Source organism: Hyaena hyaena, unplaced genomic scaffold (assembly GCF_003009895.1).
Source record: "Hyaena hyaena isolate Hyena2069 unplaced genomic scaffold, ASM300989v1 scaffold_155, whole genome shotgun sequence".
NCBI lineage: Eukaryota > Metazoa > Chordata > Mammalia > Carnivora > Hyaenidae > Hyaena > Hyaena hyaena.
The window spans coordinates 1693908-1719626 of NW_024080787.1; the positions used below are offsets into that span (position 1 = coordinate 1693908).

The 25719-nt window shown below is 44.2% G+C and overlaps 1 protein-coding gene across 3 annotated transcripts in view; it reads right to left on the reverse strand.

The window, feature by feature from the left end:
• The window catches only part of UBN1 (ubinuclein 1), a 39638-nt gene that overhangs the window by 5305 nt on the left and 8614 nt on the right, over positions 1 to 25719 (reverse strand). For 2 of the 3 annotated variants that reach the window (XM_039239238.1, XM_039239237.1), the window contains exons 3-15: positions 25311 to 25397; positions 24662 to 24757; positions 24170 to 24304; positions 23357 to 23460; positions 22212 to 22650; positions 15286 to 15356; positions 13670 to 13799; positions 13380 to 13498; positions 12985 to 13113; positions 12653 to 12799; positions 4672 to 4722; positions 4533 to 4575; positions 1693 to 2913 (exon numbers count right to left, since the gene is read on the reverse strand). In XM_039239238.1, coding sequence (XP_039095169.1) covers positions 1693 to 2913; positions 4533 to 4575; positions 4672 to 4722; positions 12653 to 12799; positions 12985 to 13113; positions 13380 to 13498; positions 13670 to 13799; positions 15286 to 15356; positions 22212 to 22650; positions 23357 to 23460; positions 24170 to 24304; positions 24662 to 24757; positions 25311 to 25397 — 2772 coding nt within the window. Of the gene's footprint in view, positions 1 to 1661; positions 2914 to 4532; positions 4576 to 4671; positions 4723 to 12652; positions 12800 to 12984; positions 13114 to 13379; positions 13499 to 13669; positions 13800 to 15285; positions 15357 to 22211; positions 22651 to 23356; positions 23461 to 24169; positions 24305 to 24661; positions 24758 to 25310; positions 25398 to 25719 lie in introns of all 3 variants that reach the window. The other variant, XM_039239239.1, reaches the window with a different exon arrangement.

Genomic DNA, 25719 nt, shown 5'->3' on the forward strand with positions numbered 1-25719 from the left:
CAGCCTTGTCCACAGCTCACTCACAAACCAAAGCTGGAAACGGATGTGCAGGGCAGGAACCCACTTGTAGACCGCCCCTTGTGAAGGCGGCCCCTACTCTGCTGCCCTCAAAGGAAGGAAGAGGACAGTCTCTGAACTGGCATGGAGTGCAGCGCCTGGGTGGCTCAGTTGGTTAAGTGTCTGACTTAAGCTCAGGTCATGATCTCACTTTGTAGGTTTGAGCCCCATGTCAGGCTCTGTGCTGGCAGCTCAGAGCCTGGAGCCTGCTTCGGATTCTGTGTCTCCCTCCTCTCTACCCCTCCCCCGCTTGCACTCGGTCTCTCTCTCAAAAATAAATTAAAAAATAAAAAAGCCAGGTATTAAATATGCCTCCTTTATGCAAGAAATGAAGACCACCTTATGCAGACATCCACAGCTGTGGGCATATAGAAACACCAGTGTGTTCCTATTTATATACACTAAACATAACACACACACACACGCGCGTGAGCGCGTTTTGAACTTGGTCTTTAGAAAGAAATCAGGAAAGATACACCTGGGTGGCTCAGTTGGTTAAGCATCCGACTTCGGCTCAGGTCACAATCTCACCATTTGTGGGTTCAAGCCCCGCGTCAGGCTCTGTGCTGACAGCTAGCTAGGAGCCTGGAGCCTGTTTCAGATTCTGTGTGTGTCTCTCTCTCTGACCCTCCCCTGTTCACACTGTCTCTTTCTCTCTCAGAAATAAATAAATAAACATTTTTAAAAATATTAAAAAGAAAGAAAGAAATCAGGAAACCAAGGAACACAGCCACCTTGCGGGGGTTGGAACAGGCTAGACGTAGGTGAGACCTTGCTGAACATACCTTTATATAGTTTTGTCTTTGTAACCGCAGAGTCATTTTATGTATTAGAAACGTGAAACAATTGCTCTCTCTCATTTCCCCAGCCTATATCCAAACTTCTCATAATTACCTATCAGCAAGCCTCATCGGCCATTGGACTCTGTCAAATTGCCTTGGTCTGATCTGCAGTGTCCTTTAAAATTCAACTAAAAGAGGGGCGCCTGGGTGGCTTAGTCGGTTAAGCGTCCGACTTTCGCTTAGGTCATGATCTCGCGGTTCGTGGGTTCGAGCCCCGCGTCGGACTCTGCTGACTGCCAGCCCAGAGCCTGGAGCCTGTTTCAGAGTTTGTGACTCCCTCTCTCTCTGACCTTCCCTGCTCACTCTGTCTCTCTCTCTCTCTCCTAGAAATAAATAAAAACATTAAAAATTAAAAAAAAAAATAAAAATAAAAAAAATAAAATTCAACTAAAAGAGAATCACTCTTACAAGTTACTGATTTCCTGGGGCATCTGAACATCTCCACAGAACTCATGATCTGAGAGATGATACCATACTCACTTACTTGTTTTGAGAGATGGACAAATAGGTGGCGATGAAATATGAAAGGACTTTTGTGGCTCATTCTATGCCACCCAGGATCACAGCATCTCTGCAAACTAGTCCTTTCCCTCTGCTCATCCTCAGAGCCTGGGATTCCTACCACTAGCAAAGCAAAGACCTGAAAACAGGAAGCCCCGTCCTCCTCCTGATTTCCGGGCTCACTGTTCCTACCTGACCTTCAGTAATCAGACCTCACTCTCTGACCAGGGCAAGGCAAGCGGCCCTGTCCCCCAGACTCACAAGGGGCAGGCTGCTGTGCCAGGACACTCACTGGCAAGGAGGTAGACGATGTCATGCTGCTAACTGCGCTGGACTTCAGGGAGGAGGTCAGTAGCTTTGCCACTCCCTGGGTCCCACCACTGGAGTCTCCATTTGGACCACCCGGAGGGGCCACCAGGGTCAGCTTCTGGGAAACGGGTGGTTTTTTCACTGCAGAGCCTGGGACGGGTCTGCTGGCAGACTGTCCTGCGGAGGGAGGCTGTACACCGGGGAGCAGGTTCCCGGAAGTGGAGCTCTGGACTGGTGTTCCTCCAGAGGAAGAGCTGCCAGAAGAAACCCCATGTTTAGAGACAGAGCTGGCAAAGGGACTATTCTTGTAAGACGGCCCTGAAGAGCTGACTGAGTGCTGTTTTGCTGGATGGCTCAGGGCAGTGGAGGACGAGGCTGGCGTCTTATGAGAGTTGCTGCTGGAGGCCGGTGTGCCTCCTGAAGAGGCTGGCGTGGAGGGATGGAAGCTCTGGCCTTTGGTTGCTGTCTTCACAAGCTGGAGGAGGGAACGATGGCACTGTGGGGAGGAAGGCTTGGGGCCCTGGAGCTTATTGACAAAAGGAGAAGGGGGGGTGAAGCTCTTCTGCTGTTGAGCACCCGCATGAAACACTTTCACGTGGGGGCCGGGCACAGGAGCCGCCGCCTGGGGTGTGTGAGACGTCCGTGGCAAGCCGTGGTGCTTTGCTTTGGACGGGTGCACTTCCTGCAGGCCCTTGCTGAGCGCAGTCTGACAGGACAGCTCTTTGTAGCCAGAACTCTCTGGTTTTTTCTCCTGAGAGGACTGCCCCAGTGCCAAAGCCTGTTCAGCCAGAAAATTGAGGGGAGACTGCAGAGAACTAGAAGGCGGTGGGGCGGAAGGGTTGGACTTTGGGAAGTTCCTCTTCTCGTCTGCACATGCGGTCCCTGCGATCTTCTCTGAAGGTGCTTTCGGGGGCACAGGCAGTGTGAACTCAGAGCTCCCACTTGCTCTGCTGTTCAGCACAGCCAGTTCCTTAGACACAGTCTCCAATGAGGAGGCTGAATTATGGATCAAGTCTCCGTCCAACGAGTCCTCCAGGTTGATAGGAGCAGGATTAGCAAGGCTGCCAGACGCCTGGGATGAGAGCTCCCTGTTTGTGGCCCCAATGCTCAGGCCTCCTCCTGCGTGTTCTGAAGGCAAAGCCAGGGGGCCGCCAATCTGGCCGGATGAGACGGAAACCTTTTTATCAGGCTTAGAAGATGATTCCTAAAGGAAAGTAGAAATTCCGATGGTTAGAAACGTTGAAGATGCCAACACTGGCCCTGTGGTAAGGATGCAAATGTGAGAGCACCACAGGGCCCAAAAAACCCTGGCCTTCCTGCACGGTCACAAAACAAGGGAGGAGGAGAGTAGCTGCCATGCCTGCTTGACCTTGAAAATGCTGCTACCTCTTCACCCTCGCTGGCTCATGTCTGGCTGGCTGGGACTGGCTTACCAAGCATGCCTACTTGCTAAGTACACATCCACCCACAAAGTAACTCTCTTCTGTTTCTGAAAAAGTCTAAGACTCAAGCAAGAGATGCTCTACCTGTCAGCCTCACCTTGTCTCAGAGTGCTCCCAGCTGCAATCAGAAAACAATGCACAGGGGCACCTGGGTGGCTCAGTGGTTAAGCATCCGACTTTGGCTCAGGTCATGATCTCACTGTTCGTGGGTTTGAGCCCTGCGTCGGGCTCTGTGCTGACAGCTCAGAGCCTGGAGCCTGTTTCAGATTCTGTGTCTCCCTCTCTCTCTGACCCTCCCCTGCTCATGCTGTCTCTCTCTCTCTCTCTCTCTCTCTCTCTCAGAAATAAAACATTAAAAAAAATTTTAAAAAGAAAATAATGCGTGGCGTGAGAACTGCTTGAAATTAGCTATCTTTTCCTCCCTGGTCTTTTTTTTTTTATATATTTTTTTATTTATTTCTAGGAGAGAGAGAGAGACAGCATGAGCAGGGGAGGGTCAGAGAGAGAGGGAGTCACAGACTGAAACAGGCTCCAGGCTCCGAGCTGGCAGTCAGCACACAGCCCGACGCGGGGCTCGAACCCACGAACCGCGAGATCATGACCTAAGCGAAAGTCGGACGCTCAACCGACCAAGCCACCCAGGCGCCCCCCTTCCTGGTCTTTCTAGCATCTATCTCTCATGGGTGCAAAGGAAAAGTCCTGTCATGGGAGCAGGAATAGGGTCTAGTCGTCACTGCCACATCCTGAGTGCTCAGTGCCATGTGTCTCAGATACTGTAGGAGCTCAGCAGATACTTAGGAGGTCAGAATTTGCACAGCTTACTCCCATGGACTAGTGTGGTTAACGGCACTATAAAGCCTCAGGAACTGGTAAAATAGCAATTTTTTTACACTGAGAGATTTCTGCAAAGCGGGAGATGGTTCTCAGTCTCTGCTCTCTTCCCACTGGACTTTCCTCCATCTCTGCCAGGCAGATGCCTCGAAGCCAGCTGTCCTCCAGGCTCACCACCTGACTGGCAGTGTTCTTCCATGAAAAAACGACCACCACACTGTAAGCATCCGCAGGGGGCCCTCACTCCTCAGAGGGCTGTCGAGAGACCTCACGTAAATCTCACCACCACCACCACCGGAACTGGCCAGGTGGGTACCATCTCCTAGAACTAAGGCAGGAAGATACTACCTGGCCCAGCTCAGGTCTCTGCCCTGCCAACCTCAGACACCTGTGGTGGGCCAGGATGCCTCTTGGTATAACCTCAAGAATGCCATCCTGAAGAGCTGACCCCAGTGCAGCAGAGCTCAGGAGTTGCTATGGTCACCTGAGAGGTTTCACGCACATGGCTAGAGGATGGAGAATGGCACATGACCAGAGCAGGATGACTCACCTTCATCTTGATTTTGGAAGAGGCCATTACTTTCTTCTTGGCCCTGGTTAAAGGAATGAACACAGAAAAGGTTTAAAGAAAACTCACAAAGAAGAAGAAGATAATAGTAGTCCTTAGAAGAGAAAACACAGAGACTCACAGGATTGATGTCAGGTGCCCATGGCCTCGTCTGCTCTCCTTAAACAGAGTCCTGAAACAGAGAATACTGGATGGTCTGCGCAAGCTCCCTGAAAGCAGGCACTCTGCTTCTAGAGCTTTCCTACCACCCCTGGTACTCAGTGGCTATTATACCTTAAATGTAAGAGGACCGTTGAGCTTGATTCCTAGTCAGAGAATCTAAAGTAGCTGCACTGGCTGCTCGAAAGCGAAGAGTCCAGGAGTGAATCAAAAAAGCTATGGCTCTGCCCCAAAATTTCTCATAGGATTTTTCTCCTGAAGACAGCAGTGCTTTCCTTATTGCTGACTCTTACTCCTTCCAAAGGTCAAATGCAGAGTGATCCACAGCATGTCTTTTTCCAGGGAAACACAACAAAATTTTCTTTATGACCCTCCCTATGTACCTGCAGGCACACAGAGCCTGCTTAAGATCCTTTGTCTCCCTCTCTCTGCCCCTCCCCTCCTTGTGCACACGTTCTCTCAAAAATAAATAAACTTAAAAAATAAAAAAAGAAAGAAAGAAATTCACTCTCTAAAGAGAGAAGAGCAATCCCAGCTAAAGCAGGGACAGAGACAAGGAGGCTCGATGATCTGGACTCCAGGAGGGTGACGGAGTAGGAGGCACCAGGAACTATCCACTCACCTGGACAAGTGCACAATACAATCTGTCTGAAGTGACTATTTGGGAACCCTAGAGTGTGCGGAAGGCTTTCCACAGGGGAGGGCCTAGAGGTAAACTGCTGTCAATTTCAGCTCTTAGCACAAGTGCAGCCTCCCGTCCGCAGCCCCGCGGCAGGGAGGCACACACACATTCCTAGAGCACTTGCACACAGCTTGCAGGAACTAGAGCAAGCAATAAGGACCCTGTCCTCCAACTATCAGGGAACCTCTGCTCTGATCACTAATGGCTGCTTTTCATCACAGAAGTGCAAAGAGGTGGGGAGCCACTGCTGTCCCCTTCCACCACCCACTATTGCCCCCCCCCCCAGCTAAGGTCACTTCCAGGGGACTTGAAAAACCGGTGCCCTTTGTCCCCGCTTCATTTGTACACTTTCCCACTTTCAGGAGTCAAACATTAAAAACCAGAACATTCAAAACAACTGCATATATGGGGGGGAAATGAGAAAGTGACCACACAAGTCCGAGGAAGGGCTTGGCCGAGACCTAGGAAGGCCGTTCACACCGCAGGCTGCTTGAGCTGCATCACAACATTCACAAAAACAAAACCAATCAGCTGAACAGTGACCATAGTTAACAGTACTGAATTGTAAATCTGAAAGTTGCCCAGAGAATCAATCTTGTAAGAGTTCTTGCCAAAGAAAAGAAAAACTGTGACTATGTGAGGTGATGGATGTTCCCTAGAAAGAAAAAAAGGAGGTGTGAACAAAATGGAAATAAATAAAGAGATGGAAAACCTAAAAAGAAATCAAAGAGAGATTGTGGAGCTTTAAAGTATAATAACTGAAACGAAAAATTCTCTGGAAATGTTCAAACACATGTGAGCGGACAAAAGAAAGAGTTCACAAACTTGGAGAGAGGATAATGGAAATCACCAAGTCTGAGGAACAGAGAGAACAAAGACTGAAGAAAAGTGAACAGGGCGTAGAAGATGTGGTAGGACACCATCACTTGGAGCAGCACGCACACCACACACTGTACAAGTCCCGGAAGGAGAAGAGAGAGAGAAATAGGCAGAGAGAATAGTGGACGAAATACCAGCTAAAACCCCCCTAAATCTGGTGAAATAGATGAACATAAAAACCCAAGAAGCTCAAAGAACTCCAAGATGAACCCCACACAAAGAAGCAGTATGATCAAACTCCTTTTTTAAAGTTTTTATTTATTTTGAAAGAGACAGAGACAGAGCACGTGCATGAGCAGGAGAGGGGCAGAGAGAGAGGGAAAGAGAGAATCCCAAGCAGGGTCCATGATGTCAATGCAGAGCCCTATGTGGGGCTTGATCTCCCAAATCATGAGATCATGACCTGAGCCAAAATCAAGAGTGGACACTTGAACGACTGCGCCACCGAGGTGCCCCTATAATCGAATTTTAAAACACAGAGACAGAATCTTGAAAGCCCAAAGAAACAAGTAAATTATCATTTAAATTATCAACAGAATTCTCATCATAAACTTGGGAGGTCAGAAGAGAATGAGTTAATATATTCAAAGTGTTAAAAGAAAAGGTCAAACAATCCAAATCCAGCAAAACCATCCTTCCAAAGTGGGGGAAATATTAAGATGCTCGCAGATGGGGTGCCTGGGTGGGTCAGCTGATTAAGTGTCTGCCTCCTGATTTCAGCTCAGGTCATGATCTCATGGTTGGGGACTGAGCCCTGAGTCAGGCTCCATGGAGCCTGCTGGAGATTCTCTCTCTCCCTCTCTCTCTGACCCCCTCCCCACCCCTGCTTATGCTAGCTCTCTCTCGCTCTCAAAATACTTAAAAAATATACATACATATATATATATATATATGTATGTATAGTTTTTTATACTCACAAATGGACAAGAGCTGAAGAAAATCATGAGCACTATACTACCCTGAAGGAAATGCTCAAGGGCTTCCCATGAGGAGGTCAAATAAAAGGACACAAGACAGTACTTCAAAGCCATGTGAAGAAATAAGGATCTCAGAAACGTAAATACAAGGGCAATCATATCAACTAGTATCCTCATAAAAATGGTTTGTAGCTGTGCTTTTTATTTTCTAAAATTTTTAAATGTTTTTTATTTATTTATGAGAACAAGAGAGAGACAGCATGAGCAGGCGAGGGTCAGAGAGAGAGGGAGATAAGGAATCTGAAGTAGGCTCCAGGCTCTGAGCTGGCTGCCCGCACAGAGCCTGACAGGAGCTCGAACCCACGAACCGTGAGATCATGACCTGAGCTGAAGTCGGCGCTTAACCAACTGAGCCACTCAGGCACCCCTGTGCTTTTTATTTTCTACGTGAGTTAAGAGACTAAAACTTTTAAAGAAAAAAAAAAAAAAAAAAGCAATTAATACTATAAAAGCATTACTATCACTTTGGTTTCTAACTCCAAATCTTGTTTTCTGCCTAATTTAAGACACTAATGCATTTCTAAGAATTATTAGCTTATGTTTTGGAGCACATAATGTATAAAAATGTAATTTTGTGACATCAACCACCAAAAGAGGTGGGGACAGAACTGTAGGGGAGCAGAGATTTTACAGGTTACTGAATTAAAGAAGCCCTTCCTTATCACTAATTACTTTAAGTATGAATGGATCAAACTTTCCAATCACAACACTGAGATTGGTAGAATGGATAAACAACTCAATGCGGTCTACAAGAAACTCACTTAAGATCTAAATGCAAAAACAAGTTGAAAGGTTAAAGGGTGGAAGAATATATTCCACACCAAGAGTAACCGCAGAGGACAAAGAGGGCTATGCTGACATCAGACAAAAGAGAAATCAAGAAATATTGAAGATATAATCATCAACATTCCTGCAACTGAGGCAAAAATTGACAGAACTGGAGGGAGAAATAGACAATTTTACAATAATAGTTGGAGACTTCAGTACTCCACTCACAATAATGGATCGAACAACCAGAAAGAAGACAAATAATACAAGACTTAACACATAAACCAGTGAGATCTAACAGATATACACTCTACCCAACAACAGAATACATAGACTTCTCACGTGTACACAACAAATTTCCCAGGATAGAGGCCACAAATTAAGTCTCAAGAGATTTAAAAAGATAGACAATATACAGAGTATCTTCTCTGACCACAAGAGGATATAGTTACAAACCAGTAACAGAAGGAAAACTGACAAATTCACAAATTTGTAGAAATAAGAAAACAAACTTTGATCAATGGATCAAAGAAAAAAAATCACAAAGGAAATTAGAAAATACTTGAAAGATGAATGAAAAGGAAAATACAATATACTGAAAATTACAGACACACCAAAAAGAACGCTAAGAGGGTACTTATAGCTATAAACATTTAAAAACAAGAAAAATCTCAAATCAACAACCTAACTTTACAACTTAAGGAACTAGTAAAAGAACAAATTAAACCTAAAGCAAGTGGAAGGAAACACTGAAAATCAGAGCATAAATAAATAAAACAATATATAGAGAGAAAAATCAGATCAACACAATTGACAAATCTTTAGCTAGATGGGCTAAGAAATGTTCAAGAGAGGAGACTCAAATTACCAAAATCAGGAACAAAAGTGGAGACATTACTACTGATTCTACAAATAAAAAGGATTGTTAAGTGAGTACTATGAATAACTGCATACCAACAAACTGGATTACCTCGTTGAAATGAACAAATTCCCAGAAACACAAAACTTACCAACACTAAATCCCAAAGAAATAAAAATTCTGACTAGAGGTTTAACTAGCAAGGGGACTGAGTCTGTGATCAAAAATCTCCCAACAAAGCAAAGGTCCGGACCTGATGGCTTCATGGGTGGATTCTACCAAGTATTTTAAGTACTACCAATTCTTCTCAAACTTTTCCAAAAACTGAAGAGGGAATACTTACAAATTCATTCTATAAAGCCAGTGTTACCCTGATATTAAAGCCAGGCAAAGACACTCCAAGAAAACTACAGACCAATATCCTATATTAACACCAATATAAAACTCCTCAACAAAATACTGGTAAACAGAATTTAGGAGGTTAAAAAGATTATACATCATGTCCAAATGAGATTTATGCCTGGAATGCAAGAGTGGTTCCATGTACATAAAGTGATCAATGTAATACACCACATCAATAGAATGAAGGAATAAAACCCCACATGATCACCTCAATTGATGCAGAAAAGACAAAGGACAAAATTCAACATCGATGAATGATAAAACAGCACTTAACAAGCTACGAATAGAAGAAAACTACCTCCACATAATAAAAGCCATGTATGAACACCCTCTCGCCCCCGCAAACACCATACTCAGCGGTGAAAGCCTGAAAGCATTTCCTCTAAGATCATAAACAAGGTAAGAACGCTTGCTTTCACCACTTCCATTCAACATAGTACTAGAAGTTCTAGCCAGAGCAGTTAGGCAAGAAAGAGAAACAAAAGGCATCCAAATTGGAAAAGAAGTAAGCTGATCTCTGTATACAGATGATATGATCTTTTATGTAGAGAACTCTACAGATCCCAAAAATTTTTCAGAATAAATTCTGCAAAGTGGCAGAATCAACACAGGAGAAAAACAGCTGCATTTCTGTACACAAAAAGTGAACAATCTAAAAAAGAAATTATGAAAATAATTCCATTCACAAACAATCAAAAAACAAAACAAAAACCAGAAATTAACCTCACCAACGATGTGAGACTTGCACAATGAAAATGACAAAACGTTGCTAAAAGAAATTAAAGAAAGAAATGGAAACACACCTCACCATGGATTGGACTTAATATTACTAAAATATCAATACTACACAAAGCAATCTACAGATTCAATGCAATCCCAAGCAAAATCCTAATGACTGTTCTTTGCAGAAATAGAAAAACCCATTCTAAAAATCACAGCGAATTTCAAAGGATCCTGCATAGCCAAAATAACCTTGAAAAAGAATAAAGCTGGAGAATCACACTTCTTGATTTACTTCAAAGCTACAGTAATCCAAACAGTGTGTCACTGGCATAAAAGCAGACACATGAACCAACAGAAGAGAACAGAGAGCCGAGAAATAAGCCCTCATATACATGGTCAAATGATTTTCGACAAAGGTGCAAAGACTGATGAGGGAAGCACAACCTTTTCAACAGACAGGGTGCTGGGAAAACTGGACATCCACATGCAAAAAAATGTATATGGGTCCTTACCACCATTTACAAAAATTAACTCAGCTTCATGACACTGAATCTGACTATGATATGTAAGACACAAGCAACAAAAAGTAGACAAGTTGGACTTCTTTAAATTTAAATTTCTGCATATCAAGGGGCACCTAGGTGGTTCTCTCTCTCCCCCCCCCCGCCCCCCGCTCTTCTCCCAAACTCATGCTCTCTCAAAATAAACAAACATTTAAAAAAATGTTTTGTGTGCATCAAAAGATACTACCACAGAGTAAAATGGCAACTCACAAAATATTTGGAAATCACATCTGTCAAGGGATTAATATTCAGAATACAAAAAGAACTCCTAAAACAATAAAAGAAATAACCCCATTAAAAAATGGGCAAAGAACTTAAGACATTTCTCCAAAAAAGATATATACATAGTCCAATACATTAAGTGATGCTCAACATCATGAAATCACCAGGAAAATCCAAATCAAGTATGTAGGGAGAAAACCACATCACATCCATTGTCTACTATTAAGAACCCAGAAAACATCAAGTATTGGTAAGGATGTAGACAAATTGGAACCCCTGTGAACTGTTAGTAGAAATACAAAACGATAAAACCACTATGGAAAACAATGACAGTTCCTCAAAAATTAGACATACAGGGCACCTGGGTGGCTCAGTCAGTTAAGAGTCCAACTCTTGGTTTCAGCTCAGGTCATGATCTCGTAGTTTACCCCTATGTAGGGCTCTGCACTGGCATCTCAAAGCCTGCTTGGGACTTGCTCTCCTTCCTTCCCTCTCTGCCCCTTCCCTGCTTTCACTCTCTCTCAAATAAATTAACATTAATGACAATGTTAAACATACAATTACCATGTGATCCAGCAATTCCACTTCTCGGTATATACACAGAAGAACTGAAAGCAGGGTGTTGAAGGGATATTTGTACACTCTAGTTCATAACAGCATTGCTCACAATAGCTAAAACATGGAAGCAACCTACGTCTCAACGGACGAGTGAGTAAAATGTGGTCTGTACATACAACGGAATTTTATTCTGTCTTAAAAAGGAAAGAAATTCTTTTTTTTTTTTTTTATTTTTTTAATTTTTTAATTTATTTCTAGGAGAGAGAGAGACAGCGTGAGCAGGGGAGGGTCAGAGAGAGAGGGAGTCACAGACTGAAACAGGCTCCAGGCTCTGAGCTGGCAGTCAGCACAGAGCCCGACGCGGGGCTTGAACCCACGAACCGCGAGATCATGACCTAAGCGAAAGTCGGACGCTCAACCGACTAAGCCACCGAGGCGCCCCAAAAAGGAAAGAAATTCTATAATGTGTAACACAAACAAATCCTTGGAAATATTATACTAAGTGAAATAAGACAGTTACAAAAAGACAAATTTTGAATGATTCCACTTAGATGAAATACTCAGAGTAGTCAAAATCATAGACAAAGTAGAATGATGGTCACAGAATCAGAGGGCATGGGGGAAATGTGGAATTATTTATTGTTCAATCAGAGTTTTCCGTATTAGAAGATGACAAGATTTATGGAGACGGACAGTGATGGTTGCAAAAACAATGTGAACGTATTTAAAACCACTGCACTGTGCACCTAAAAATGGTTAACAGGGTGAATTTTATGTAAAGTGTATTTTCCCACATAAAAAAAAAAGAGCACAGAGCACTAGCTCCAGCTAACTTTCTTGTTCATACTGCAGAGTCCATTTTCATGGAAAGCTACATAACACAGAAGGTCAGCACGTAACTCCAATAAACAGCCAGCCCTGCTCCTCGCAAATGAGACATCTGTTCAGAAAGGGGACATGTTTCCAAGATGAATCTACTTCTCAACTTCTTCCAAGAGCCATTATCTCAAAACACGTAAGAGCACAGTGACGCGGGAAGAACATGCAGCCAATTCCAAACTGAAATGTGACAAAGAATGCAAAATCCCACAGGTAACTTCCCTCTTCAAAGGGAGAGTAAGAGCCATTCACAGCAACCATTATGGCCCCCAACTCCTCGAGTGCGATCAGAGCTGACCTGGCTAGACAGCGACTTCCTGAGGGAAGGGACCCTGTTGGTTCGTGCAAAAGAAGCACTCAAATATGTCTTTAAGGCAAGAACACTCAACCTCATCACCACACTGACCACACTGGCTGCTCATGGCCCTCACCTGGCCTGCATCCAGCCTTTTGGCCACAGAGGTTTGACCTCAGCATCCAGAAAGGCCTTCACATAGTCCTCCCAAGACTGGCTCTTGTTATTCCTCTCCAGATCGTAGCTCTCCAGTTTTATCTTCACCACGTGGCAGAGAAGCTCCCTGAGGAGTAAGCAGAAGTCAGAAACTTCAAACTACCCCAAATCCTTCTTTCAAGGTTTCAATTATGTGCTTTCAGCAGCCCTGATTAAAGTAAATGATTCTAACCTTCATTAGAAACACGGGAACATGCTCAGACACTGGCCCCACAAACCCTCCAATGAGGCAAGGTCCCAGTTTGGGCACACCTGATTTCATCATTCCACTGGAATTTCTTCCGGGGTCCCATTATCCTCCTGCCCCCCTTTTCTTCATCTTCTTCCTCATCAGAGCAAATCCGCTCCCTCTGCTCCTTGTCTTTCTCCTCTTCCAGCATCCTATAGTGTGAACAGAATCAACGGGACCCTACAGGTCACAGTTACAAAAAACAATTTCCTCCCACTCACCACCTCCCCACTGGCCCATCCCCACCCCGGGCTTCTAAGAAAAGGTGCAAATGCTACACAAGAGCCAAGAGTTTCATTCACAAATGTAATAATGAAAACAAAACAGAAAAAAAAAAAAAACCCACACACACACACACAAAAAAGAAAGAGAAAAGTCAGGAGGATGATGTCCCATAAGAGCCAAGGGACACACTTACTTGGCGACCTTGGCTTGTGTGTGTGCCTGGCACTCATCCTGGTACTTGGCCATCTGCTCTGGCATTGCCCTTCCAATGGCCTCCTTAAGCTTCTGGAGAGGCTCCTTCAGACGCCCCCCCTGCAGAAAGCAGGACATGGTGTAAGACTGGTTTTTGCATCCTATACCGAGGACATGCTACTGGAAAAACTGCCCGAGGCTGGTACAAGAGCAGAGGTGGCACCTGTGAAGACTCAGTCACCCACTCTGCCGAGCCCTAAAGCCAAGAGACTCCACTCCAAAGTCACCCACCTGTTCATAGAGGTGAAGTTTCCGAGCACGTTTAACCAGTGTGTCTTTGCTGCAGGGCAGGAATGAAGCAAGATAGGCATATACCCCAGAACGGATTTGGCTACTCAGCTCCCGAGTTTGCACCTCTATGCTGAAGAACAGAACAGAGTCATCAAGGGTCCGCAGCTCACTGGAGCTTCTCTCATCATTAAGTCACCCGACCACAGACAGGAAAACTAAGAGCCGAGACTGGGACCAACCTCATGTCATTGGTCACACAATGTAACTGAGTGACTAGGGCAACAGATCTCCAGCAGTCACCACATCAGAACTCCCACACCTGATGAACTCGGTTGGTTAGGTAAAGAGGGTCAAAACCCGCAGGTCAAAAACAAGAACAAGTCAAATGTGTAGTCAGGAAACAGAACCTGAGAGAACAAACTCCGAAGTACTAAGTATCACAAATAACAAGAACATAAGAGCTTTCAAAATGGAAAGTGATTAAGTTACTTGGTGTGGCCAACAGCATTTCCTTTTTTCCCAGTTTTATCCCTGATTAGGAGGTCAGGGAAGTCCTCACCCCTCCCAATGTCCCCATCTAGATCAGCAAAAAAATATTTGTCTTCAATCCATTGAGCTCTCTTTATCTGGCAGGCTCCAGCGGGCTACCATTCACACAAATCTCCTGTGTGTGCTGACTCTCAGGTGCTCTCTACAGTCCAAGCTTCCTGACCCAAGGGGCCAATTCCGATCCTGGTCATTTGCTCTATATTCCCTAATCTCGACAACTGTTCTTACATGTGTAAAATCCTCAGGTGTTGAGCAACAAGCTTCCTCTACTATATAAAGCCACTGAGAGAGAAGCTGGCAAGGCTGGAGGACTTGATATCAAAAACCTGGTTTGGATTTATATGTGTGGTTTTTCTGCTTCTATAATCCAATTCATACAATGCAACATTCTCAGAGATTCAGACATGGGGGAGAAGTGTCATGGGATGATATGTATATACCTTGGCCTTGGGAGTAGAAGTGAGAGCGAGAGGAGAATGACCCCAGGAGAGCAGGCCCCTGAAGCTGCGCCAAGTTATCTCTTACTTTTCTGCATAAGCAAGCGACACTTTTTCTCTCTCATCTCATACTTGCCAAGAAATCCTCTTCCAACTGGCCATGATCATTACATACAGCGTTCTATTAATATCTGCCGCTTAAGACTAGTAAGATCTACCATTTCCTGGAAACAGATATTTGGTGTACCCAACCCCCTTTAAAAAAAAAAAAAAAAAAAAAGAATAGGGGCCCTGGGGTTGGTCAGTCGGGTGAGGGTCTGACTCTTGATTTTGGCTCAGGTCATGATCTCACAGCTCACTGGATCAAGCCCCACATCAAGGCTCTGTGCCAACAATGCTTGGGATTCTTTCTCTCTTTCCCTCTCTCTCTCTGCCCTTTCCTGGCTTGTGCTCTCTTTCTCTCAAAATAAATATAAGTAAACTTAAAAATAAATAAACAAAAGGAAAATAATCACCATTTTTTCCTCTCATAAGCAGTCATCTTTAGGTAGTTCAATCCATGCCCATTTCCCCTGGCCTGCACGACCCAGGCACGGTAACAGCAGACACATGTAAACAAAAGATACTCACTCTAAGAGGGTGCCATTAACATCCTGGGTGAAGAACTTCTGTCTGCTCTCTCCTTCAGCAGCTCTGGCAGCCTGGTTCACAGCAGACAGTAACATCTGTTAGTGCACTTTCCTCACACAACCACACACTCACCCACAGGCACAAGGCCAGTCCTTCCCTAAAGAACACCTGCCGATTAGATAAAATCCTCACTCAGTCCTAGATTAAGTTCACCTATGATCACCCTATGCTCCCAAATTGGTATATCTAGCTTTTTTCAAGTGCTGCTGAAGCATCTATGGACTGTCCGTTGTTCCAAGCAGTTGGAACAACACCATCACATAAAAGTCAGTCATACAGAGTCAAAGCAAACATGATGCTTTTGATTCAAGGAGCTAGTTACCTCCTGTGACCAGCACCCTGCCACCTCAACTGTGAGTTGGAATTTCCACACTTCAACAGTACAAAAACAATCAAGAACTCGAACAAACCTGCAAGATGAGAAAACCTTTATCTATTACCCTTAAATAGTAACAAGGTGCTACTTTAGCACTTAAGGACATTGTGATTCTTGGGAAATTCACAATCCGCTTACAATTTATTACAAATTCTATCACCCAGACCATCTTAACCACTAACACACCTTCCTACCTATTGCCACAAGGCATAGCAGGCCTTTTGCTTCCCACCAGAACACAGCCAGTACCCTGCATGGCAGCCACAGCAGGCAGCCAGGGCACTAAGTGCAGAAGTCAGGAAAGCAATCTTGGCAAAAATCTGAACCATTGGTTCTCACCTTTGGCTACATATTGGAATTACCTGGTGGCTTTCCCCACCCTAGACCAATCGCATCAGGATCTCTGGGGATGAGGGCAAGAAATCCACATTCTTTAAAAGTAACCCTGGTAATGGGGCGCCTGGGTGGCTTAGTCGGTTAAGTGCCCGACTTTCGCTTAGGTCATGATCTCGCGGTTCGTGGGTTTGAGCCCCGTGTCGGGCTCTGTGCTGACTGCCAGCTCAGAGCCTGGAGCCTCTTTCAGTCTGTGACTCCCTCTCTCTCTGACCCTCCCCTGCTCACACTGTCTCTCTCTCTCTCCTAGAAATAAATAAAACATAAAAAAATAATAACAATAAAAAAAAGTAACCCTGGTAACTTTAATGTGCACAGGGGATTGAAAACAGTTGACCTAAACCCAAGAGTTGCTGGTCCTAAGGCTTGAGGCAAAATAAAATATCTAAAATCAGACTTGATCTACAATAATGATGGGAAACAAAGGCAGTTAAGATTCTTGTCTTAAAACGAATGATCAATCCCTTTGAGACTACAGGCACTGAGAACCACCCTCCACCTTCCTGTCCCCTCACATGCATTCCCTCATTATAGCCTCTGAGGCCTATTCCTACCTGACAGCTCCCTCTGTGTCATTAGCTCCTAAACATTAATAGACAGAGCCAAGATTCTATCTAAAACTACCTTCTCCCAATACCTTCTACGCCTTCACAGCTTCAAAATAACATATAACGTGTGTCAATCTCTCAAATCTAAACCTCTACCCTAGGGGCACCTGGATGGCTCAGTCAGTTAAGAATCCGACTTTGGCTCAAGTCGTGATCTCACGGTTCATGGGTTCAAGCCCCACGTCGGGCTCTGTGCTGACAGCTAGCCCAGAGCCTGGAGCCCGTCTTCAGATTCTGTGTCTCCCTCTCTCTCTGACCCTCCTCTGCTCGCTCTCTCTCTCTCTCTCTCTCTCTCAGAAATAAGTAAAACATTAAAAAAATAAAAGAATTTAAACCTCTACCCTAAACTCTTTTTTCTAAGCTCTGGATTAGAATTTCCAATTACCTCTCTAAATGGATGATCCCCTGGTATGGACACACAGCTTACCCAAAACCAAACCCACCAGTTTCTGCTCCTACTGTGTTCCCCACTTCTAATAACTACGCTCCATCCTCCTGAAATCCTTCTACTCCCTTCTTTAAAACCCTTAGGTAGCTCTCTGCAAGCCCAGAATCAAACCCAAACTCCTTTATGTGAAATTTATGACTCCCATTCCCCACCACATTCCAGGGGGTCCCCACCATCCAACAACTCGACTCCTCGTCCAACGTCAGCTCTATGCCCTGGCTTCCTCGAAGGCCATCTCTCCACTGAGCCTGGCCAAACCTGTTGCCTCCAGTCTGATTCCTATGTACCTAAGGAGGTTCTTTCTTATCTCCTTAAGTCTGGCTGTCCACCTGACCATCTGCTTGGCCACACAAATATCACAGAGCTTACCTCATTCTGCTCTGTCCTACAGACAGCTGCTTACATGTCTACTGGTCCACTTACAGAACAAGCTTGTGGAAAACAAGAACTGAATCTTACTTGTCAATATATTTCACACAGCTGCCTGTTACATAATAGAGCTTAGTAAATGTCGCCTAAGTGAATGGATGAAGGAACAAACAAGTATTACTGAAAGAATGCAACCAGAGGAAGAAAGTTTGGTACCGACAAACAGAACCTGTAGAGGATATGCAAAACTCAAGCTTCTGCAAACCCTTGGAGGGAGAGAAGTGCAAAGGTCCTCCAGGATTAAAGAGGGTAAAATGGATGGATGGAAATGAAAGAAAGGGTGCAACTTTTAATCCATTCACCTGCCTATTTCTTACATTTTCAGAAGTATTCAGAATTCTTGGCACTTCCGAAATACTGAGAATATGATTTTAGTTTGAGAGAAAATAAAACTGAGTCATTCTTTTGTTTAAGCTTACATACTGCTACTTCTAAGATGCAGAAGCACTTTCATACTAATTCAACCTAATCACGATAACCTGTGTTTCAAATGCCCCACTGTTTGTCAGACCTATCAACCACTTAGGTTTTCCACTTAAATTTTATTTTAGATAGCAGCCAATTTTCCAGTATGTCTGAGGCTTTCTGGCTATATACTTTTCAAGATCTTTTTCCAATGCCTTTTGAATTATGTAGACAGTATCTCTGAGGGTCTGGTTTTATACTGAAGATAATTAGTCAAGTGCTGTATTTTTTTAAAAATCCAATTAAAAGAACAATTGGATTTATATCTGATTGTCTTCCAGAAATAAGGGAGATTCCTCAACCCTAAGAAGAGATACGCTTGCTTAAGGACTTGTATCAATTGATCAATCCTAGATTAACTAAGAAATGAAGGTAAACAAAACAGCTCAGTCATGCTGATTTATAATAGTTCCAAAAGCGCTTTAATGAGCTATTTTAATTCTAAGAAAGTCACTTGCAGCCTCTTAACACCTAGATCAGAGCCTTATATACTGTACCTGTATTTTCTGGCATGATTTTCTTTTTAAAAAACATCAAAGAGGTTAGGTTTTTCCTACCCTTTTCTCTTTGGATCCAAGTCTCTCAAGGATTTGTGAGGCAGGGGTTCTAAGACTATAGGAGGGTAAGCTGTGAGCAGGCAGAGTAGAAGGGTGGGTGACATGAGGTCTCTGTTTTCTTTTCTCAGTATTGTTCCCAGTTTAGCTTGGGTCAGTAGACCTGACCATCTGTACGGGCCAGGCTGAGGAGCTGCCAAACTACATCAAGACAGTAACCTGAGGTGGTCAACACACCTGATTTCTCCAACAACCAAGACAAAAGGCACAAGCAAGGCCTATTAAGTGAAGACAGGGTAAGGCCATCAAATCAAATCACTGGATTCTTTGGGGCCATAAAAACGTATAGTACAAAGAAACAGGAAATGACCAACAGGCTAACATAAGACGACAGCAGTGAATACAGTGAACGCTGCTTGGGCATCCGCCAAGACGGCCTCCTTGGGGTACCTCTTTAACAGAGGTAAGTTTTCAAATACAGTTTTTCAAAGTTTCAAGCATCACATCTAGTTAGAAGGTCAATCTCCTCTCTCTCTCTCTCAAAAATAAATAAACTTAAAAAAAAAAAGTTGGGGAGGAGGGACATGGGTGGCTCAGTCGGTTAAGCATCTGACTCTTGATTTCAGCTCAGGTCATGATCTCACGGTTAGCAAGTCTGAGGCCCCGCAGCACAGAGCCTGCTTGGGATTCTGTCTCTCTCTGCCCTTCTTCACTAACGTGTGCACTGGGCACATGCATTCTGTCTCTCCCTCCCTCCCTCTCTCTCTCTCTCTCAAAAATAAACTTAAAAGTCCACTTTTTCCTTCCCAGAGTAAAGATTATTCCCTAAGGGATGGATACATACCAGACTAGGATCTGCTTAAGGGACCATGGTAGGTGACAAACAGGATCCCAGACCTCTTCTCTCCCAGGACATGCATTCTGCCACACGGAGATGGCCTCTAACTTCCCAACCCTCCAACCTGGTTCGTTCTTGTGACTTGCTTTACCATTAGAGTGGGAGAAGTGATGTGAATACATAATTTCTATGGCTAGCTCTCATGGGCCTTGCAGCTTCCACCTTCATTCTCTTGAAATGTCACCACGAAACTGCCATGCTCTGAAGAAACCCAGGATGAAAGACCAGAAGGAGGGAGAGGACGGATGTCCTGGCCACCTCAGCCACTCCAGCCGTCACAGCACCCGGCCAACTTGTCAGCTGAATGTAGCCACAAGAGTGAGCCAGGCAGGACCAGAAGAGGAACCACCCAGAGTCAGGAGAAATGAACTGCTTTTTGAGGCCCTAAATTTCGGGGCAGTTTTTTAATGTAACAGTAGAAACTGATACATGTTTCATCTAAGGCCAAAATTTTAAATGTAAACAATCTTATAAAAATAAAGAAGAGGAAAAAAGAAAATAAGGGGAGTGAAAAATAAAGTCAGAACACATAACACTACTAATGTTACAGTTATGTACATCAAGTTTAATTTAAAATTTAAAAACGCAAAATCCAGTTCAAGATTGAGGACAGGGCTCCTTATTAAGGATCCAAGTATCGTATCCACGAATGGCTTTTGAAACTATATGCAACTTTTGTGTACATAGGCATTTTTTCCCCCTGGGAAGAATAGCTTTCCCAGCAGAGTTTCAGTGAGGTCTGGGTTTAGAGCACTCGGCACACATGTAGGAGTCGCCAAGTGCCCAAGTACGGGGCCCTGGTGAGAACGGAGCACCTGGGGATCATTTGGAATGGCATTAAGTACCTTTCTAAAAATAAGCCTTCTTTTTCATGCAACCATCAAAAGTGATGAGGGCTTTAGAATAATATTTATTAAGTTAAGAAAGCAGGAAACAATTATTCACAACTATAATTACAACTGCATAAAAACATATACACAACGCTAGAAAGGAATATGCAAATTGAAAATAATTTTCAGATTGGCAGAATGATAGGTAATCCCCATTTTCTATCCCATTTCCCAAAGGTTCTTAGCGCTGTTATAGTTGAAGGGCTAGGTGATGACTTAAGTATCAATTTCACATATGAATGCTGATTTTCAGTACGTCGATTTGTCCTGGTCACCACCTCCCCACCAAAACCCAACCATGCCTACCTTATCTATAGGGTCCAGAACCCTGTCTCCTTTGTCCCAAGAGATAACTTGGCAAACACTGAGGAAGGACAGTTTGCTTGGGGTCCATCCAGTGGACTCCAGAAAGTGGGGCTTTCTTGAATCACAACCCAATGCTGTTTCATGTTAAGCCACTTTGTTTCCATGGAATTTATCCATTTTTTCCAAGAAAGCGAAATAATCAAAGTTATAGACCAGAACACTACTATGGTGGGCGTGGGCGCACATCCAAGAATGCTTTTGACTTTCCTCTAAAAACACAACTGGATACTGCCACGTATACCTCACTCAACTTACTTAACAAGACTTTCAGAAGCTACAAAACAATTAGATTACAAACCAGCGGACTGAGAACAACAAAGAGCAATTTTTTTAAACATAAATTCTGAGAGCAAACACAGAACAGTATGCTCAAACATGCCAAACTTGAGATTCAACTACTTCCACCTACACGTCCTATTAAGATATACTCTGAAACCCTGACATGGCACAATTCATTTAAATCATCACATTCAGATAGAATACTGCACACAGGTCAATGAGGAAGAACTAGGGATCTGAGTAAGACATTTGATTTACTTCATCTGTTGTGCTCAAATACTTTTTCGAAACAAGAAAATTGTTTGTACCAGGGGTTAACATTTTACCCTGCCCTAAAACACAAGAGATATTACACAGAACAGTGATTCTGAAATGCTTTGAGAACCACTGGTTTAATACTTAAGCTACAGAATCTAATGCCACTGGAGTTGCATTTAAGTCAGGATGCCCAATGTAAAATGTTTTTTAACTAAAAGTCATCATAACCAATGACCTATGTTTGGTTTATGGTCAGTAATACATAACTAAGTTGACAATTCTTAGCACTCTAGAAATCAATTCCCAATTGCCAATGGCTGCTATAGCCCAAAGACCGTTGCTGTTTTTAATGGGTCATGGACAGTATGAAGGTTCAGCTTCTTCTTGTTCATCACACTTTAGGTATTCCTGTGATTGCTACTTAACACTGATGATGGGCAAGTCCAGGGAGCAACGAAACCCAGTGGCAATGAAGCACATACCCTATGTGTATAACATATACTTGCAAACCTTTAATTTTCAAAGCCTTCAAAAGATTACTAAAATGACAGATCTGTGCCTCAGCTGCCTGCTGCCAACATTAGTGTCAGTCTATTGCAACAAAGAAAAGACATTTGTGAGGAAGGAACGGACAGGCAGGAAATGGAAAAAGAAAATCCCCTAGAAGAAAGCAAAATGTTTTTCAGGAGTAAAAGAACCACAGAAGGCCTAAAAATGAAGCCTGATGGTCAGAGCTTACACGGTTTCCTCACTCAGGAGAAGAAGAGAGGCTGGAAAAGCTTACACCGAAACTGCCAACTCACTAAGGGTTGCTCTGGGCAGTGAGCTTCATGTGGTGCAGAACCAGTGTCAATCTGCCCAAACCGCTTCCAGGAAAGCCCGGCCACTCTGTGTCACCATACCTGAGCCAGCTCCTTAACGCGCTTCTCCAGGGGCGCGGGCAGGCCTTCGGGGAGGGAAGAGGGCTGCCTGAATTCCTGGTCCAGTCCCACCCCAAGGGAATCGCTCTCATCATCCATATCACGGAAAGGGCTTCCTTCTGGAGACTCACTGAGCAGCTGCTCCAAGTCCAAATCAGTCAGTGAGTCCATGGCAGTGGCCGCCTGGAGCAAGTCGTTGTCAGATGTGGAGCCGAAGAGCGAGAGCAAGGGGTCAGAGGTGCCCTCCAATTCCCGCAGGCCCTGAGCTTCCGCCGACGAGACCGCTACGGGCTTGTGGTCTTCGTCCCTCTTTCTCTGAGCATCTTTCTCCTTCTGAAATTTCTTTAACATCTCTTTAACACTCAAAGCCCCAGAATATTTCTTTTTCTTCTTCTCCTTACTGGCATTGAGAGCTGTGAAGCTGCAAGCAAGGAAGAAACGGGTTACGAAGGCTGCAGCACACCTCAACGGGGAAATTCATGAGACAGCCCTGCTCCCAACGCAACTGCCTCCGGGAACCTCAGCCACAGGGCCACCCTGTTACTCCTCCTCCCTCCTCCTGGTATAGGGAGCTCCTTCTTGCTGGGACCAAAGCTTGAGAGTTAATACAGGTTAGCAGAACAATGTCACAGAATGCTAAATATCCGATGTGTTTTTAAAAACCACTGCCAGGCTGAAATAAAAGGTTGCAAAAAAGTGGTGGGGGCAAGAAAAATGTTTAAAGGGAAAAAGCAGGAGCAGCAGAGAAACAGCAGCAACTTGAAGGGCAGCTGGGGTGAGACCGAGTGAGGTGAAGAAAGCAGGACCAGAGAAGACAAGAAAGTGGTGGAGACAGGAGAAGTGGGGCAGAGGAGGGGTGCCCAAGAGAACAAGAAACATCAGCAGTCACACAGTGACAGAAATAGCTACCAACACCGACAGAGGGACAGAGCCAACTCCGATGTCTGACACACAGAGGGGTGAGAACACTGACTGCCCACGGTGGCACTGTGGGACGTGTGAAGGGGACCGGGAGGCCAGGCCCTGCTGCCTCTTCTGAAGCTGTGAGGAGGGGGGCACATCAGCTCCCAGGTGTCCTGCCCTAACAGCTCAGATTTCGTCCTAGCAAAGAATCTGCTGCCTCTCACCCGGCTTTGGAAAACTTGGACTTTTTCGATTTCTTCTCCTTGTCATAAGTGTCATCTTTTTTCTTCTTCTTTATCTTCTCACCACCTTCCTTCAACTTCCGCTTCTGAGAATTAAAGACAAGGCACAGTTACACGGCTCCCTAACTCAGGGAGCAAGTGCACTACACAGCACTGGCCTTGCTCCGCCCGGGGTTCATCCTGAGAGCTGTCTCCCCTTCTTCATGAACAACAGCTTTCAGGCCAGTCCCTGGATCACAGACCTGCAGCAGGTCAACAAGGCATTCCCACTGGCGGGGTCTCCTGGAAGCACCCAGGGCTGAGGCAACAGGCCACTCTGTAGCCTGAACTTTTCTACTTCAAGTAAGCTGTATGCAGGCCCTACGTCGTTTTACACACACGAGCAGTGGTAGGTAGGTTTCAAAATAAACTTATCTTAAGGCTAACTTGTTTCTGTTGGGGTGACAGCCCTGGGAACTGAACGTGTCCACAGAAGAACACAGCAAGGCTGGTGCAAACTCCCCTCACTCCGCACCCTTCATGGCCCTAGTCTCTGTCCTGAAACCACTTTGAGAAATAAATCCCTACCAAGCCTGCTGGGACACAAGCACAGACAGCTCCACGTCCACAGCACCTCGCCACACTCCGGGTGTGAGAAGTGACCTGTCAGCCTCGGTACGGCTCATGCCATTCCGCCAATCTCCTGAGCCATCCTAAGCCAGCACATGTTCTGGTAAGTCACCTACTGACCTTGTCAAGTAATGTAAAAAAGAGCAATTCCAAAATCCAAAATCCAAAATCTAATACTGTTCTAACCTTTGGAGATTTTTTCTTCTTTTCTTTAATGAAGTCATCTTCAGATTCTGATGCTTGTCTAAATTGCAGAGTTCCCGAGTTAATGTAAAATCCTCCATACTTTGTAGTCAAAGAAGCAGGAACAAGCTCATCATACTGAAAGAGGAGAAAACAAATGGTCAGCTACACGTTCTGGTACTCAAGTCCACAGGTGCAGAGAGGGTCTTGACAAAGCAGATGTGACTGTGTTCTTCCATCACGTTTCAGACAGATGCTAAGACCTGCTTCTGGCCAACCACCAATGTCCAAGCTGAAGGATGTTTGGATAGATCTGGTCATCACTTTCAGTGAGGAAGGGAATCAAGGCCAGATCAAGGGTGTCACTTCCCCCGTCTCACCAGGCCAGCTCTTTCTTCACACTGAAGGCATCCCCACACTGACCCCTTCCCCACCTCCAGGCCATTATCAGTAGGAGCTAAGGTGGTTTCAATGGCATTTTTAGTAAGGACTTACCGCCTCAGAATTATCAATGAAGGAGTCCGATTCATCATAACCGTACCCCATGTCAATCAGGTCCTGTATCCGATCTTTTCTACGTTTCTTTCCACCCTAAAATTTAAAATAGGTCATGTGATTTTTCTATGTTTAACTGTGGTAGGAACACCTAACACGAGGCCTACCCTTTTAACAAATGTTTAATTCTAAGGTCACATGCTTTTTTTGATACATAGAATTAACTGTTGCTTTGAATTCCATCAACTAGTGACTAAACGTTGTAAAGCATGGAACAGTCACACACACACACCTTACACCCACCCCACACCCCCTTCCCTGAAGACCTTTTAAAATAGAACAGATTTGTGTCCACATAACATGGCCTAAGACAGAAGAAGAAACTAAATGGCTTTGTATGCAAAACATTTATTCTAAGCATAAATTCTAGAAGTAAAAGGCCCTTCTTGCTCATTCATCCATTTAGCTTCACACACTAATGCCTGACACATGCATTTTCTATACCTTAATGCATTTATCTAATAACTGCATTTTGTTCTCTCCAACCCCTGTACTTGTTTAGATGATAATCCACTAAAGGAACATAAAAATGTCTAGAAACCTCCCCCACTCAATGAGGTTGTTTTGTTGCCCAAGAGAGGAATCTTACATATTTTTCTTCAAATTTCCGGGCAAGGGCCTCCACTTTATGCCTTTCCTTCTCTTCATCATTGAAAGGATCTGAGAGATCTTTCTTCTGTAAAGAGAGCATTCCACAAAAATAAGAGCCATAAAAAAATTCCCACAATCCTATTCATAATATCTGACTGCAGTAGTGACTACTCAATACACATAAATTGAATAAAAACAACTGTTTTTCAGGAAAGGGAAAACACATGCTACTGTCCCATCAGTGTTTAATTGCCTGTTTAAGAAACTTAAGAATTGACTTAAGAAAGTCAAGTTTCCATTTATGTAATTCAACAAAACTTAACTGAATGTGTACAATGGTCCACCATAGCACTAGGTCCCAGAGGGCTCCAAAAATGGTAAACGGCCTTTACTCAGGGATGCTCAAC